Here is a 15,811-nt window from a genome sequence, read left to right as displayed (position 1 = left end):
CTACACACACACTGCCCCTGCCTGCACACGCACACCTCCCCCTACCAGTGAGGCCCCATGCTCCCTGGTCTGCCCATGCAGCTGGAAGCTACATGGTACTGGAGCAGGGTGGGTGCAGGAAGCAGGAAAATGGCTGGGCGTGGGCAGGGCTGGGCTCCTGCCTCTTGATGCTGGCTCCTCCTAGGTCCTACTGCCCCTGGCTCCTGTCGTCTTTGAGCAGATAAATATTTTCTAAAATTTTTAGGGGTCCTCTGGGTTGAATCTGGCCCATATTTTGCTCACCCCTGTCTTAAAATGCATTGTAAAATCCCAGTTGCTAACCTTGGCCCCGTATTTTGGAATCCTTTAAAAAAGCTAGTATTCTCATGTTCTTTGGGAGAGGGTATATTTCACTAATATGAACATATCAGAAAACAGAACAAGATAGAAATTCTTCAAGAGGAAGAAGCCAACATATTATTCAAGCATAAATTATACATTATCCCACAGCAAAGGCAAGTATAAACATGCCTTTTAAATAAAGGCAAGTACCCAGTCTATATATACAACTGTGACAAATGTGGAAAGCAATATTTTAAATCAACATAACACTGATCAAATGATCAGTCTGCTGTGGAGTCCTTATATCTACTACACAGCAGATAAACTTGACTGTATTCTCCAAATCCACCAACTAAGCTAAATCAGACAATTGTCAACATTTTCTGAAAACCTGAAAATCTTCCAGAGATCTTTTTAATGAATACAAAAACTGCACACAGCACTTCCTTCAAAATTAGGTACTTTACAAGTAAAGGGGAGTGGAGAGAAACTTGTAACTATAAACTATGACCATAAACAATACAATTGAGATAAAGTATATCCAAAAAAAAATATCAGCTAAGGAAAAGAGAGGCTACATGGACTACTGCCAGCAGGCTGTAACATTCATGAAATACAAATGCATGTTGTACTCAGGCAGCCACAGCCACAGTTGCTTAAGCACACCAGGCTACACATACTATTTTCTGTTGCAAAAGAGTTTTTTTTGAGGATCTACAGAGCTACTTCACCTCTGTCTCAGCTTTCTTTGCCTGTACAATGCAAAGTTTTCAGGTGCTGTCAATGTCCAAGTTTCAAATCCATACAACAGGGTAGGGATGCCAACAACTTGGCAGATGAGAGGTTTGGTTTGGATCCTGTTGTCATTATCAACGACCCCATTTCAGAGCTGTCCAAAGGCAGCACCAGCAGATTTTATCCAGTGTTGAATGTCATTATCTATGTTTACTTTTGGGGAAACACAACTACCCAGGTAAGGGAAATGCTCGGCATTCTCCAAGGATTGCCCTTTAATTGTATATAATATGGGGAGGAACAGCAGGTTGATTTGGGATGGGCTGGTAAATAATTCTAGCTTTTGTTGACAGTGAGTCCAAACATTTTGACCCACAGCTCTTCAACTTGAGCGGGCACACAAAACACAACTGAAGATCAGTAATAGAAGTGTCATTATTTGGGATTTGAAACATAACCAGTTGATGTTAAAGAGACTCTACTCCATGTAACACTGGATGCCGACTCCAGATGGAAGCCTGTCAGCAATGAGATGCAGGGCACATGGTGTGGAGGCAACTTACAGTGGTAGGGGGTGGGAGCCTGTGCCATTTGAGGGGAGACTACACAGCCCACTCCTTGCCAGTGGCTGCCCCACCTTACCCTCTGCTCTGCCTCTGGCTCTTTCAGCCTCAACCTGGCCTGGCTCAGAGTGCCTGCCACTCCTGCCTAGCTGGGCAGGGCTGGGCCTGCCACTGCTGTCTGTCCCAGAGCCAGAGCAGAGTGGAGCAGCAGAAGGGGAGGGCAAATATTGGGGAGGAATAGGAGGCAGGAGAGAGCAGGCAGGGAAGGGGTAGGGAGTGGGGAGTGAAAGGCAGACACAGGAATGGGGGTGTCAAGGAATGAGGGGAACAGGCAGCATGGGTCAGGCAGAGAGGGCAGCAAGGGACACATGGCATGGGGATACGGGAAGGGCAGGCAGCGGGGAGCAATGTCGTCGTGGGCAGGCAAAACAGACAGACAGGGCAAGGGGAAGCTCCTCTCTCCCTGCTACTGCTTTCCCCACTAGAGCTGTGGGGGAACAAATCTAAGATAATCCCCCACTAATTAGATTCTATACATGAAAAATTACAACGAACTAGGCAACTGCCCATTAAGAATGATGGGGGGTAGGGGGGAAGTGGACAGGGATGGAGGCCCATGCCCCCCACCGCAATCCGGGCCCACTCCCCACTTTCCTCCTGCTGCTTGGGGTCCAGGCCCGTACCTACCTTCCCACCACAGTGGTGGGGGGAGGGGAGGAGCAGGCCCAGGCCCAAGGTGGGGAGAAGCTGGCTTGCCACATCAGGGGAAGGGGGTGCAGCGGGCTCAGGCCGACCAGGCGGTGGCAGGCAGATGGGAGGAGAAGGCTCAGGGCCAACGCGAGGGAAGGAGTGGGCCTGGGTCAGGGGGGGAGGAGGCCTGCTCCTCCCCTCCCCCTGTTGCATTGGGCCCTGCCAGGCCCGCTGCTTTTCACCTGCCACCAGTGGGACAGCTTCTCCCCCACCTCAGGCTCGCTCCTCCTCCCCTCCCCTCCCTGTCACTGCTGCCACCGCAGTGTGACCACTCCTCCCCCCACCACCACGGTGTCAGCCCACATTGGCCCTGCAGACGGTGACAATGGAAGGGAGAGGGGCAGGCCAAGGCAAGTGCCGGTGGCCTTGCCCCTCCCCCAGCACCACCGCCACCACCACCTCTATGGAGCAAGGGGCGGGTGGCGAGGCCAGCTTGGTTGGCCTTGCCCTCCCCACCCCCAGCTCCATTGTCACCACCTGCAGGGAGCAGGGCAGGCTGGCCTCACACCCCCCCCTCACTTCTGTGCCCCCACCATCGTGGCAGTGCTCTGCCATGCTGCCACCCCCTGTCTGAACACTTATTTGCACTCCGGTTTGCAGTTTCAGTCAGCCAATCAGAGCGTGACTAAAGCATTATGGACATACAGACAGAGAAAGTCTTTTATAATATTAAAATTTATAGAATCTAATTACTAGGGAGGTCATCTTCAGGTTGAAGTCATCTTGGATTTGGGTAAATAGATGGAAGAGAGCATTGGTGCTCTCTATCTTGCTCGACTCCAGTTCCAATAGGAGAGGGATACAGCTGTCATTGGATGTCTCCAAAATCATGCCTTCAATGATCATGACATCAGGACCTAAATCAAACTTCTCATCTACCAGGATACTGTCACCCTAATACTGCTGTATGGATATGTGAAACTTGGATGACATATTGAAAACACCTGAAAGCTGAATGTTACCATCGGTAAGCTCTTTGGAAAATTCTCCACCAACTGGCAGGCAGAAAAACGAACACTAACATTTTCGCTAAAGCATGCAGCACCAGCATTAAGCCATGTTTATATGGTACCAACTCCACTGGACAGGAGATAAGGATAACTAATAAATGGGTCTTGAAGTAGATCCTATACTCTCAACTCACCAATGGTCACCACTTTAGAGGTGGGCAAAAGAAGAGATTTGAGAACACCTTGAAGGCTAATCTGAAGAAAGGCAATATTAAACATCAATAGGTTGGAGACTCAAGCACTGAATTGTCCATAGTGGTACCATAACACACGACAAGGCATCAATCACTTTGAGCAAACTTGCCCCACTATGTAGATGGATAGGCAAGAGAGACAAAGGGAAAGAGCTGTGACCTGACATCACCAAGATCTGCTCCTTTCTCCCAGAACTATTTGCCAGGTCTGCAGTTGAACGTATGGATCTCTGACCAGCCTCCTCAATCATCTATGGACTCACCACTGACTTCTCTAGTTACCAAAAGACTGACATCCTTGTATTAAAGGACTGCTGACAACTTGTACAATGGGACCACTTCACAGGAGCACAATGGCTTTGTTACCATGTCTCTCCACACTTGTCTGATCGCAAATGCAATGTGTACCCTGCACATCATGCAGATTGTCCCATCTACATATAGGGAAAATGGGAGTGAATCTAAGGGATACATTGAACTGTTCTTGAAGGAGCAATGCCAGAAGTAGCCCAGTTTGGGGAGACACTTGGAGCTAATCCTTATCATAGAAATCAGAGAGAAGTAGGGCTGGAAGGGACCTCCAGAGGCTGTGAGACTGGAGGTATCAAGAGCCAACTATCCAAAGCTTATGCTCTTTGAAGTTTCCCTCAGGCCAGGATATCAAACAAACTGGGATAAGAAGCCAGGGAGACACAGATGACAAGCTGAAGAAGGAGCTTTGGACAAGGTAGGGGACAAGGTTTAGGACAGGCTGTGCAAAGCCCTGGGGTACGATAAACAACAATTATACCAAGTTAAAGGTGGGAAGCGACTTACCTTACACATCAGTTGCTTTATATTCTCCATTAAATAGAAGCTAAACTTTACTAACTTACCCTATTCATTCAGGGCTAAGATGCCCAAATTTAGTTTGTTTCCTATGGGATAACGACAGCTACATAAAATGTTTGCAGAACAGCTGATACAAATTAAGTTCATCCCTTCCTCCTGCCCTCCCCCAAACACACATTTAGCTACAGATTAATCAATTCACACTGCCAAGGAGTAAAATAGTAAAGTTAGTGCTGGGACAAGGGCAGTGGGCACAAAACTCTAGAACACTTTGCTCTCCAGGACCTGGAATTCAATCAGGAATCTTGAGTCTAAACAATCCTCTGCTCTCAAACAGCTTCAAATTCCACCACTAGCATGTGCCTCATTTCCGTTTTAGGGACTACCTACTGCTGCTACCAATTACTCGGTTACCGCAAGTAGCAGGGGTCTGTCCTGCAGATTCTAAAGATTTCAGCCCTACTGACAAACACCATGCCCATATACATTATGATACTTTCTTCAATTACACAATTGTATTCTATTATTTCTGTAATAGCCCATCTTAGTCACTGCACGGAGTGGATCTGCTCTCAGGATGTCTCAGGGGGCTGTAAGTAAAGGAGACTTCTGTTTGAACGACCTCTGTCTCATTTGCTGCAGAAGTGCAAAGGTGTATATTGACTGAGGCAGGGGATTTCAGAAAGACAAAGAATGTTTTTGTGGTTTAGATAGTTAAATGCAGCTCTGGGAAAAAGTATTATTATTGTATGCTATGGAATTACTGTATGATTACTGTGGGGAAATCAAATGTCAGGCCAGTTAAAAGAAATTAAAGACAGTATGTGAAGTGGCCCCTTTTGATCTGGACAATTGAGGAATCCATTATTCAATTAAAATCTATCTTCCAGGAAACATATGGGCAGGGCAAGTTTGCATTTGTTAAGACCAAAGAAAATACTGCTGCTATATATCAATACACAAAATAACCAGTCTGGAGAAGAGTTTCAGCTATGGATAGAAAAGATCATATGTTACATATTATGAATGTGTATGAGAACCATTTTAATACTTAACAAAAGGCTTAATTTTTATTGTTTTTTCCCCCCTTTAACTGCTCCTCTGCACATACAGAGCTATTTAAAATCAAGCATCTTATGACAAACCAGAACTATAAACATTTTTTTAACTGAAAAGGGAAAGGGGAAGATCATACTTTGAAAACAAGCTAAATCCCTTGGTTGCCAATTCCTGATTTTCCGATACTGAATCTTACACCTGTCATTGGTTAAGAGAGGACATCCTGTTTCTTAGTTCACTGCAAAGTTAGAGGCCACGGATAAAGAAATTCCCCATGCAAATGCAATGGGTGGGGATAGGGAAGGAATTTTTCTGGCTTTGTTTTTTCATGGCAGTTGTCTGCAAGCTCAGGTTTGGGACATGAGATGCAGTCTTGCTGCGGGGGGGGGGGCAGGCTTTCTTAGCAAAGAGTGGGGTAGCAGTTGAAGGAGCCGAATTTCCAAATGGGAAGGCAGGGTTACCACCACAAAGAAATTACACGTATGCTACACATAAACAAACCCATTCTTCTACTGCAAAGATCAAATAGGAATTCATACTAGCAGCTGTCTTTTCAAATAAGAAACTTTAGATCAAACCTGGTTGTCGACATATTAAAAGCTTAAGGCCAGAAGAGAACAACATCTGACAAACAGCAAGGTCAGCAGACTCACACTAAACAGTGTGGCCAAAAACCCTTAAAAAAACCCTGTGACTACAGGTTTTATTGTGCTATTTCTGGGTTGACTGTATTCATGTTGTTATAGTATTTTGTGACCAAGTTTCTCTCATTAACCTGTATACAAACAATGAAGGGTCAAGTTCCACATCTAGCTATGTGCAGGACAAGACAAAATGAACCTTTAGCATCAAAATAGTTTTGAATAGCTTTGTTGACATACCTACAAAAGGTGAGATGCCCCACACCCAAGAGGAGATAAATATGACAATGTGACAGCAGGCTGGGGAAGCAGCTGTAAGCTCCTGACCAGAACAGTCTGAAAGCTGAGACAACTGGAAAAGTTTTGGGGAGCTCGAGAGCCTGGAAAGGGAACAGCTGAACATCTGGGGTGCTCTGGGTTGTGTGGGCTGGACTGGGAATGGAGAGACTGCTCCATCTCTTTGGAGGGGACAGAGACCTTCTGGCTGCCCTCTGCCCCAAGAAATGCCTTAACTCAAGACACCATATATTGTGCTGCTTGGAACTGTAGGTTGTACTGGATTGGCCCAACAGGAGGTTAAGTGTCTCTCTCAGGAGCAGACTGGATGCTAGCTTCCTGAATCAGGGCCATGGAGAACCAGGCAGGGCAAGAAACTGCAAGGCCAGGATCTTCAGTCAGAAGGATCCAGGGATCCCCCTGCTCTAGAAGCCATGCTTCTGGCTTCTGGGACTCAGCAATCAGACAAGACCATGGTGGTCTCAAGCAAACAAACCCCTAGGAAGATGCTGTGACACCAACTACAGCTTTGCTAAAATCAACAACTAAAAGTTACAGCAAAACTGAAAGTTAGCAAGGGTGTATGATTAATAAAAATCCTTTGGACAAAAAAACTGCTATTCCTCCCACAGACTCAGTCATTATAATAGGAAAATCCAAAGAAGCATACACTGACAGCAAAAGTAAAAACACTGGAAAGGAAGCAAAGCCATAAATAAATATACTGTTCTCAAATAGAAGTGTGTGAAGTATTGAAAGCTCCTGTTCACTGCCCTTAAAACCGCTGCACCCATCTGCTCCCAACCCACATCCTGTTACCTACTAAAGAAAACCCCACAACACCCAACTAGCTCAAACCTCTGGAATCAAGAAAGACGGGGTAAGAGTCAAAAATAATTCTTAAACATGAATACACAACCTGAAGATTCAGGAAACAAGTGGTGGACTATAAAAAAAAGGATGAGTCAAAACACAATGAAGATGAAAAAAAGAGTGTCAATTAGCAGAAAAACAACTCAGCATCACGGAAACTATTGAGATCATAAACCCCCCTCCTCCTCTTTAATCATCGTTGTTATAAGTGAAGCCTGTGGCATCAACCACAGTTCAAGTTGCCCAATACTTCCCATTATAAAACCCTGTTTTCAGTTCCTAATAAAAACGTTGCCAAGCTAACTGATCAGTTTAGAAATTTCTAAACCAGATGTTTGCCTCAGCTGGCTTTTTTTAAGTTTTCAGCTAAAATCCTGCAGATGTTTCCAAGACGAGTGCATTTTTTGGTTCACATTTAAAAAGTCTTTACAACTGGCTAGTCAATACCTTCTAACACCTTCACAGTAGGGACTTAACATCTGAACAGGGGTATCTTGTCTCAGCAGTGTACTTCTCTCTGTTTGCAAGAAAGTTTCCCCAAACTCAGGTGAATCGTGAGCCTCTGAAAAACACAGTTCATATATGCTCAGTGGTGACTTGCTTGTCGGCTAAACTGTGAGGATGCCATTTACAATAGGTATGCTCCATCCTCTCACACCTCCTAGGCGTCAAACGGGGTATATGTGTGCGTGTATGAGCATGTGTGTGCTATCCTCAACATTGTGATGGAGAATACAGGGTGACAGAGTATGCAGGGCTTCCCCTGGAATGGCTCCTTCTAGCACCTGGGTAAGGTGGGGCATTGTGTGCTTTGCCATAGAACAAAGAAGGTATACATTCCTATGGGCACCTGGACAGCACAGAGAAAACAGTCATAATGGAAATACAGAGGACTGAAAAATGAAAAGTGGTAAGAGGCTGGACATCAGCTGAGGGGGTTTGGAGGCACAAGCTAAGACAGAAGTGGATGGCTGGACCATTATCAAGCACTGAAAAACTCTTCTGAGAACCTGGAAATGAAGCATTTACTTTCAGTTATTGGGAACCCTTGACAAACTCTCTCACATCTTCCTATTAGTTCATGTAAAAAATAACATCCTACCAGATACTACATTAACTGAAGTGTGATGTGGATCTAAAGGGTCTAACCAGCTAATGACCAAAGCTGGCGCTAAAGGTAGGCCAGAACTTAGCACCCAAGTCCTGGGTGCTCAGTAAAAATGGCACTAGACCAGAGGGAGGGAGCTCAGAGCAGCTTCGAGAGAACGCACTGTGCGTTACTGCCAAGACCCAGGATAAGCCTTCCTTTGCCCTGCAACTGCTGCGCAATTCAGGGCTTCAAATCTTTGCTCATCATACAGCTGCAACAGGTGCAGGACCAGGGAAGGGTTCACCAAGGTGGCTCCCCAGGGTGACACCTCTCTTACAGCAGCATTCTGCTCCATGTGATGGGAGCCTCCACTTTGGCACGTCATGGTACAAACTTTCTTTGCCCAATTTGGATGTTTTTGTTGTTTGGATTTCGTTTTTTGCCATTGTAGGCAAGGGTCCAAAGTGGCAATTTCGGGGGTTCCTTCAGTTAACAAGCACCTATAAATGCAGGGGACTAGACCTGATAGCCCAGGAAGCTTCTTTTTCTAGCCCCATGTTCCTATGATTCAGTGCACAGGATGCACTGGATTCTGAAGATGAACGAAGAGTTGTGCAGGGAATGAGGCAGTTGTCTGTATGACTCTTTTCTCACAAGCTACAAAAGCTGGAAGATGCGTACTGAATGCCAGAAGGTATTGCAAGAAAAAGAAAAGACAGTATCTTCGTCAAGGCAATTGATTGCCACCCTGTGTTTTTGTCCCTTCTTCAGCCATCAACTCCTATGGGATACTAGGCAAGTCTCTTAAATCAAAAGCTTCCCGCAGTTGGGTATTGCGTGTTCGTTTCCTGGGTGCCAAACATAAGACACTGGGGGCTACATTTAAAGTGCAGAGTGATCATAACTGCGACTGAAATCAAGTTACTCTTTGAATATATTATAAAGCATGAAAAATGCTAAGTGCACTGCAAAATAAAACAGGCTCTATGTCTCAGGAGGGACAATTAAAGAACAATTTTGTTCCTTATTTCTGTGCTTTAGCTTTACAACTGTAACAAGGTGGTTAACATCACCTGATCTCACAGATGTATTGTGAATCACAGAATTATTGAGAAGTAGGCCAGACAGAACATATCAGAGGAGGGAAAAAAATGAATTAACTGTATGATCACTAAATAAGGCAGGGTCCCTACAGAAAAAATAGTAAGTAATCAAATAAACAGACAAAGGACATACCAAAAGCCAAACTAAGACTGAATGGTCAACCTCAGCAATGGTATTCCCAATATCTGAGTACTTGACTTTGCATGAAAATTCCTTCAATGTAGATTTTAATATACTTATATAATGAAGCATAATAAATTCTAGTTGCAATGTTCCTGCTTATGGAGAAAGAGAGTAAGGACAAACCCTTACATTCTTAGGGATCAATTCCAATCTTGTTATGAAAAAAATAACAAAATAAGAAAAGCGATAGAAGAGTAGGGTTATTTGAACTCTTAGGCTTAGTGTATATCATTAAGGAACGCTCTAAAGTTTAGAGCGTGTCTTAATGCTTTACACTAAGCATAACTTACAATGTATTATTCAGTGTGAAATGCCATGCTTGCATGTGAAAGCCAGGTTCAATGTACCTCCAGCCCTTTATCTATGCCCATCAAGGTCACCTGTTTGAGCATTGTCTCCCCTGTGCCTCACTGCCTCTAAAATGCAGGATGGATGTCATCATTTCTTTACCTCACAACAGAATATGGTCTGAAAATAGTACTTTGTGACCAATATAATAGGTCCATCTCAAACTACTAGGTCTAAATGGCTTAGCCAATATGCTATAGGCACGAGCTGAAAATACAATGCAATTACAACTGCTTCTTATCTCTTATTTACGGCCAATATAAATGACACATTACATCCAGCTCAGTTATTCTAAATATGATATTAATATGTACTCTAATCCTGGAAGACTCTCTCTCAATGAAGTAAATTGTTCACACTGCTAAAATTTAGCCTAAACAGAACATAAAATGATTTTCCCTTCAATGAGGGAGGCTGGGAAAATTAACAAACAGTCTACTTCAGGCGCAGTCATAAATAGTGAAAGCTATAGTATACACTGATTCAGGGTTTTTTCCTCCACCATGAGCTTTTGTGACATGCTAGGAAAGATGCCTATGGCTTGGTCTACACTACTGCTCCCACGTTCAACCCTGTCCCTATTTTACATACTCCTTAAAATAAATAAATAAGAAAACTCTAGCAGACCCACCATTTCAAACTGCCGTACCTTCACTGAAGAACTACCAGGATTCACAGAAACCATCCTGAAACTATTTTGTTCAAAAAGCAAGTTTCCCACAAGCCATAACAGACTTCTTCAACAAGATCCCAAACACTAAGCACCTCTCCAAGGAGGCCAGACTTGTGACCATGGATGTCAACAGCCTGTACAGTAACATCCTGTACCATGAAGGCATTACTTCCTGCCTGAAATACCCACACATACATGGACTACGCTTGGATTTACAACCACAAAATACTGCACAAATTCATCCATTCACCTTCATCCATAACAATTTCACTTTCACCAGACATTTCCTCCAAATCTTGGGCAGAGGAGGTACAGGGACAAAACTTGGACCCCAATATGCCAAATTCTTAAAGGCGGATCATGGAGAGGACATTTAAAAAAACTGCCCTATCAAACCTTTATTATACCTGTTATACACAGATGACATTAGCACTGATTTCTACCACAGTTCCAACCACCATTGCCCTTCTATTAGATTCTCTGGAATACTTTTACACTAACATCAACTTTCCAGATGCCACAATCTACATGCAGAATGGCATTCTACAAAGCAGGGGTTTTCAACCTTTATTAAGGAGTGTACCCTTTCTGGTGGGTATCCCTCCTGGACTACAGTCCAGGACAAGCGAGGGGTGGGGGGCCCCCCAGCAGCCGGTTGACAAGGTGGGGGAGGGCCCCCAGCAACTGGTTGTGGCCAGTCGACTGGGGGACGGGGGGTGCTGGCACCGTGCACTGCTGCCGTGCCACATGAAGGCAGGCAGCAGCAAGCGGTACACTCCCAAGTACCCCTGCTGCTCTGTGCCGCTGCCGTGTACCCCCTGGGGCCTTCCCAAGTACCCCAAGGGTTTGCATACCCCTAGCTGACAACCTCTGCTGCAAAGTATTATATGCGAACCACCTACAGACCACCACATTTATCTCCAAAAAACTAATAATCATCCCAAACACACCAAGAAAGCTGTAATCTATAGCCAGGTCCTCAGAGATAATATTTGCTCTGAAGAAAACAGTCACAAGCCTTCTTTCACCAACCTTTATGCAGCAAAGACACTGTAGAAAACAAATAAAGTGCATTTTTGAATGAACCACCCAAATACCTGTGCAAACCAAATACAATACAGAAAGCAAACACCTGCTAACCACACACTCCATGTTGGAACCTATAAGAAAGTTTGAACTATAGCCTGTACTTGAAGAGGACCACACTTTGAGAGAAATATTCCCCCAGACACAAAATATCATGAACTAAACAGAGAAAGTAGTTTTATAGCTCATTACAATTACTTGCTCCCTCTGTTAACCTCCCTGGGTGCCATAAGTAATAAAAGTTCTCTTCCCTTCTGAATAGTCTTATCCATTTACATTTGGTAATTACCGTACATACCTGAATCCAAGATGACTTTGAATTTAAGGCAATCCTATAATAATTAGATTCTATACACAGAAAATGATTTGTTATAATTTTCCATGTATAGAATCTAATTATTGGAGGTTCATCTTAATCTGTTGCTCCCCCACCTCTGTGGTAAAGGCAGCAGCAGCAGGGGAGCAGGAGGCCAGACCCCTCATCCGTTGTCCCTCTGCCTCTTGTCCTCCCCTGTGCCATTTGCCCCCCCCAACCCATCTCGAGTGCCTGCCCCCCACCCAAGCCTGTGCCTGACCCGCCACTCCTTGCCCCACTTGCTGTATCATGCTTGCCCCACATTCCCCACTCCCTGCTCCCCCTGCCCCTCACCCTGATTGCTTCTGTGGTGGCTCTAGCTCCAAGGCAGCCAGCCATGGCAGCAGCCCCACCATGCAGAAGCAGCAGTGGTAGATCTGGGCTCAGTCATGTTGGGGCCAGAGCCCAGGCCAGAAACAGAGCCACAGTCAAAAGTAAGCAGCAAGGGATGGGGGAGGTTGAAAGGGGGGCAAGCTGTGCCGTCTCCCATGCTGTACATTGCAGGTGTCTTCTGTGCACTCCCTCGTCACCGTAAGGTCTCTCCTGCACCCCCCAAACTGAGTGATCTCCCTGGCACTCCCTCCCACCCTGGCTGGCAGGTGGCTGCTGCAGCTCTGGCTTCAGCCCACCTTCCCCATACAGATACTCAAATTTAAGACAAGGCTTCCCCCCTCACTCCCCACCCCTGTTAGCTGGGGGAAAACGCTTGTCTTGGATTCAAGAAATAGGGTAGGTTTTTCTGTTTCAACTTTAGTATGTTAGCAGCTACTCCTGGTAGCTTCTCTTTGTTTCACAAGTTTACTGTCCTTCAAGTCACTATTTCAGTGGTTCTCAACCTTTTTAAACTCAAGGCATCCCTTGTTAGACTTAAGGCATCTCTTGGAAAATGCCAACTTTCAGTTTTCAATCTTTTTTTGCCTACAGAAAAATAGAGAATTTTTTCTGTTGCAAAGCACTTACGAAGACCACAACAGGTCTGAATGTTTTTAACATCATGAATTCCTTCCTGGAATCTGTGAGTTTTGTGAATCATGTTTGCACACCTAACAATTGTGCAGTACCCTGCAACACCCTTGAAAGGATCTCACAGCACCCTAGTTGAGAATCACTGAACTATCTTCATTTACACAATGGAATTGAAGGAAAAAAAAATCATAGCTTTAAACAGCATTTGGTTAAAGTGGTATCTGCTTCTTTTCCAGACCTGAGGAAGGGCATTTTGTGCCCAAACACATCCAACCATACAATTAGCCCAGTAAAAGATATTACCAAACCAATCTTGCTTAAGGCTTATGAAGTCTGCCATAAACTCCACAGCACAACACGTTTAAAAAAACAGTGCTAATCAACTATGTTTTTGCATGAATTACATTACAGAAAGAAATAAAAAAAAAACCTACAAGACTACATTTTAAATAAAATTTCACCCTAAACCACTGGAACAAGTGAAGAGAGGGGATGCCCCTAAATGGTAGCAATGACTCACTTTTATAATATAAAACCCAAAGTCATCTTATGCAAATTTAGAATGCTACAGGAACAGAGATGTTACACATTTATGCCTCTGAGTCACCTAAAAGTTGAGTAAAAATTGTTAAGTGGACTCAGTTTCTGAGCCTCCATAAGAGAAATTCACATGCATTATTCCAGCAAGTGCATGAAAAGTATTTTACACCCATGAAAACATGGTTAAAATTATACTAATTTATCATTTGTAACATGCAAATAAAATATTCAGTGCTGAAACACTGCTACTTAGAAGAGAAGTTGCCTTCTCACTGTATCCATGCCAAATCATGGAAACTAAAGACTATCTGGGTAGTCTCACATACTGCAGAGCTTGTTCTTCATTCAAAAATATTCCACTTAAGGGACTTGGCAGTTAAGGTTCTCAGGAACAGAATCAGCTCTTCTTTTTGGGCAATTATTAAGAGCAGGAAACCTTTTATGATCAATATCAAGTTAAGTTCCCAGCACAAGGATGACAGTTCAGTACCTTGGATTTTTTGGTCCGCTTATTGTCCTCTTCATCATCAGAATGCCGGTGCTTCTTCTTCTTGTGCTTTTTGCCTGAGTGTGAGTGACTAGCTTTAGATTCCTCTTCTTGTTCATCCAGCATAAGATTGTACTTGGAACTACAGCAAGTAGTTAAGGATCATACCAGCACTAATTTGGTATTAATATATGTTAAAAACAGGAAACGCTCACAAATCAACTGTACCCACCCTTGACCACAGGTGTAAACATTTAGAGGGCCAATATTTTCTTTAAAATGAAAAACAACACATATATAAACAAGATATTGAAGTTGCCAAGAGTAAAGTGAGCTGAACTCTACTTAGAATGCATTACTCTGCAGCAGGAAGGTTGTTAACATTTGTGTCATCTGAACGTAAAACACCCCATTATGACCTGATGGTATTTTTTCCAAGATAGCAAACGAACAAGGCAAAAACATGTCATTCCAATCTAGCAGAAGCCAAACATTTGCTTGAAAAATTAGAGAAAGTGTAATTTTTTTATGTTTTCATTATGCCTAGTTGGAAGCCTATTACATTACAGGTAAAGGTGTCATGCAGGTGAAGGAATGGGTAAGGATACTCTTGCTTTGGTTTAGCTTTCTCTTTCAGAGATAACTTGGAAGGTTTATCAGATTCCTTTTCATATTCTTTAAAATCATCTTTAGTATATTTCCCACCTGCTCAGAAGAAAACAGCGTCAGTCATACATTCATCTCCCCCTTACAAAGCCAGAAAAACCACAGGCATACAACACACATTCCATGGGAAAACTGCCCTCTGTTTACTTTATGGCTACGGCTTCCCCAACTTTCATCGTTACTTTAAAAGGATATACAGAAGTTGCCAGCTCCAGAAATGGCCTCGCAATTTGCATGACCAAACCAACTGCAACACAGGAGTGATCAGGCCACAATTTTTCTTCTTTTCCTAGTTCTGCATGCCAGAGAAGATCTGACCAAGCCATTGTTTTCTTGCTACTCCTTCCCACTGGATCCAGAACATTGGCAAGATCACAGGACACAATGTGGCAATTGGTTCTGTTTTTCCTTTTTTTTTTTTTTTTTTAAGGGCTGGAGCCAGTCCTAGATTGATCTACTTAAAGCTTAAATTCCTATTTTCAGAATTAAACAACTTATTGCTCCATTTTGACACCTGGAGGAAGAGATACTGGGGGGGGAGAAAATCCCGCCAAACAGATGCATACTTTTAAAATCCTTTTCATGAGTTTATATTTACAGAGATGCATAGTGGATTTCATTTTTCATACTTCCCACATTTACTTTAAAACTAGCTGCTGCCATCTTACGGTGTTGGCTGGTACTGCAAACAGGAGTATTAAACGTCAACACACTGCAAGGTATGTCTGTAGTGTGTTTCTCGGTGCTCTCAGAGATGCTGATTTTCTTAATCAGGCCCTACCCATCTCCTTCTGCTTACACACAGCAAACCCAGATATGTACCAGCAAACCCAATCTGTGGGTGCCTTCTGAGACCTCTGTTGCCAGCATACTTGAGAGCAGCTGTGACAGCACACCCAGGCAGATTCTCTGCTGCATTTCCAGGTTTGACACATGTGAACAGAAGCAGATGGATGGGGCATACATGAAAGCATCCTTCCCCAAGAGCACCAGGACATGGTGGAGACAGTCCCAGTTTTAATTCTGCAATTATAATTGTGCACTGAGAAAAGGACAGAAA

The 15,811-nt window shown here is 43.9% G+C and overlaps 1 protein-coding gene across 1 annotated transcript in view; it reads right to left on the bottom strand.

Moving 5' to 3' along the window:
• The window catches only part of PPIL4 (peptidylprolyl isomerase like 4), a 46,484-nt gene that overhangs the window by 9,529 nt on the left and 21,144 nt on the right, over positions 1-15,811 (bottom strand). Inside the window, exons 11-12 of the mRNA XM_019527191.1 lie at positions 14,694-14,790; positions 14,089-14,227 (exon numbers count right to left, since the gene is read on the bottom strand). Coding sequence (XP_019382736.1) covers positions 14,089-14,227; positions 14,694-14,790 — 236 coding nt within the window. The remainder of the gene's footprint in view (positions 1-14,088; positions 14,228-14,693; positions 14,791-15,811) is intronic.

This window comes from Gavialis gangeticus, unplaced genomic scaffold (genome assembly GCF_001723915.1).
Source record: "Gavialis gangeticus isolate Ggan-Ray unplaced genomic scaffold, GavGan_comp1, whole genome shotgun sequence".
In the NCBI taxonomy this organism is placed as follows: Eukaryota; Metazoa; Chordata; order Crocodylia; family Gavialidae; genus Gavialis; species Gavialis gangeticus.
Note: the sequence above shows the minus strand (reverse complement) of the source record. Positions and strands in the feature narration are given on the sequence as shown.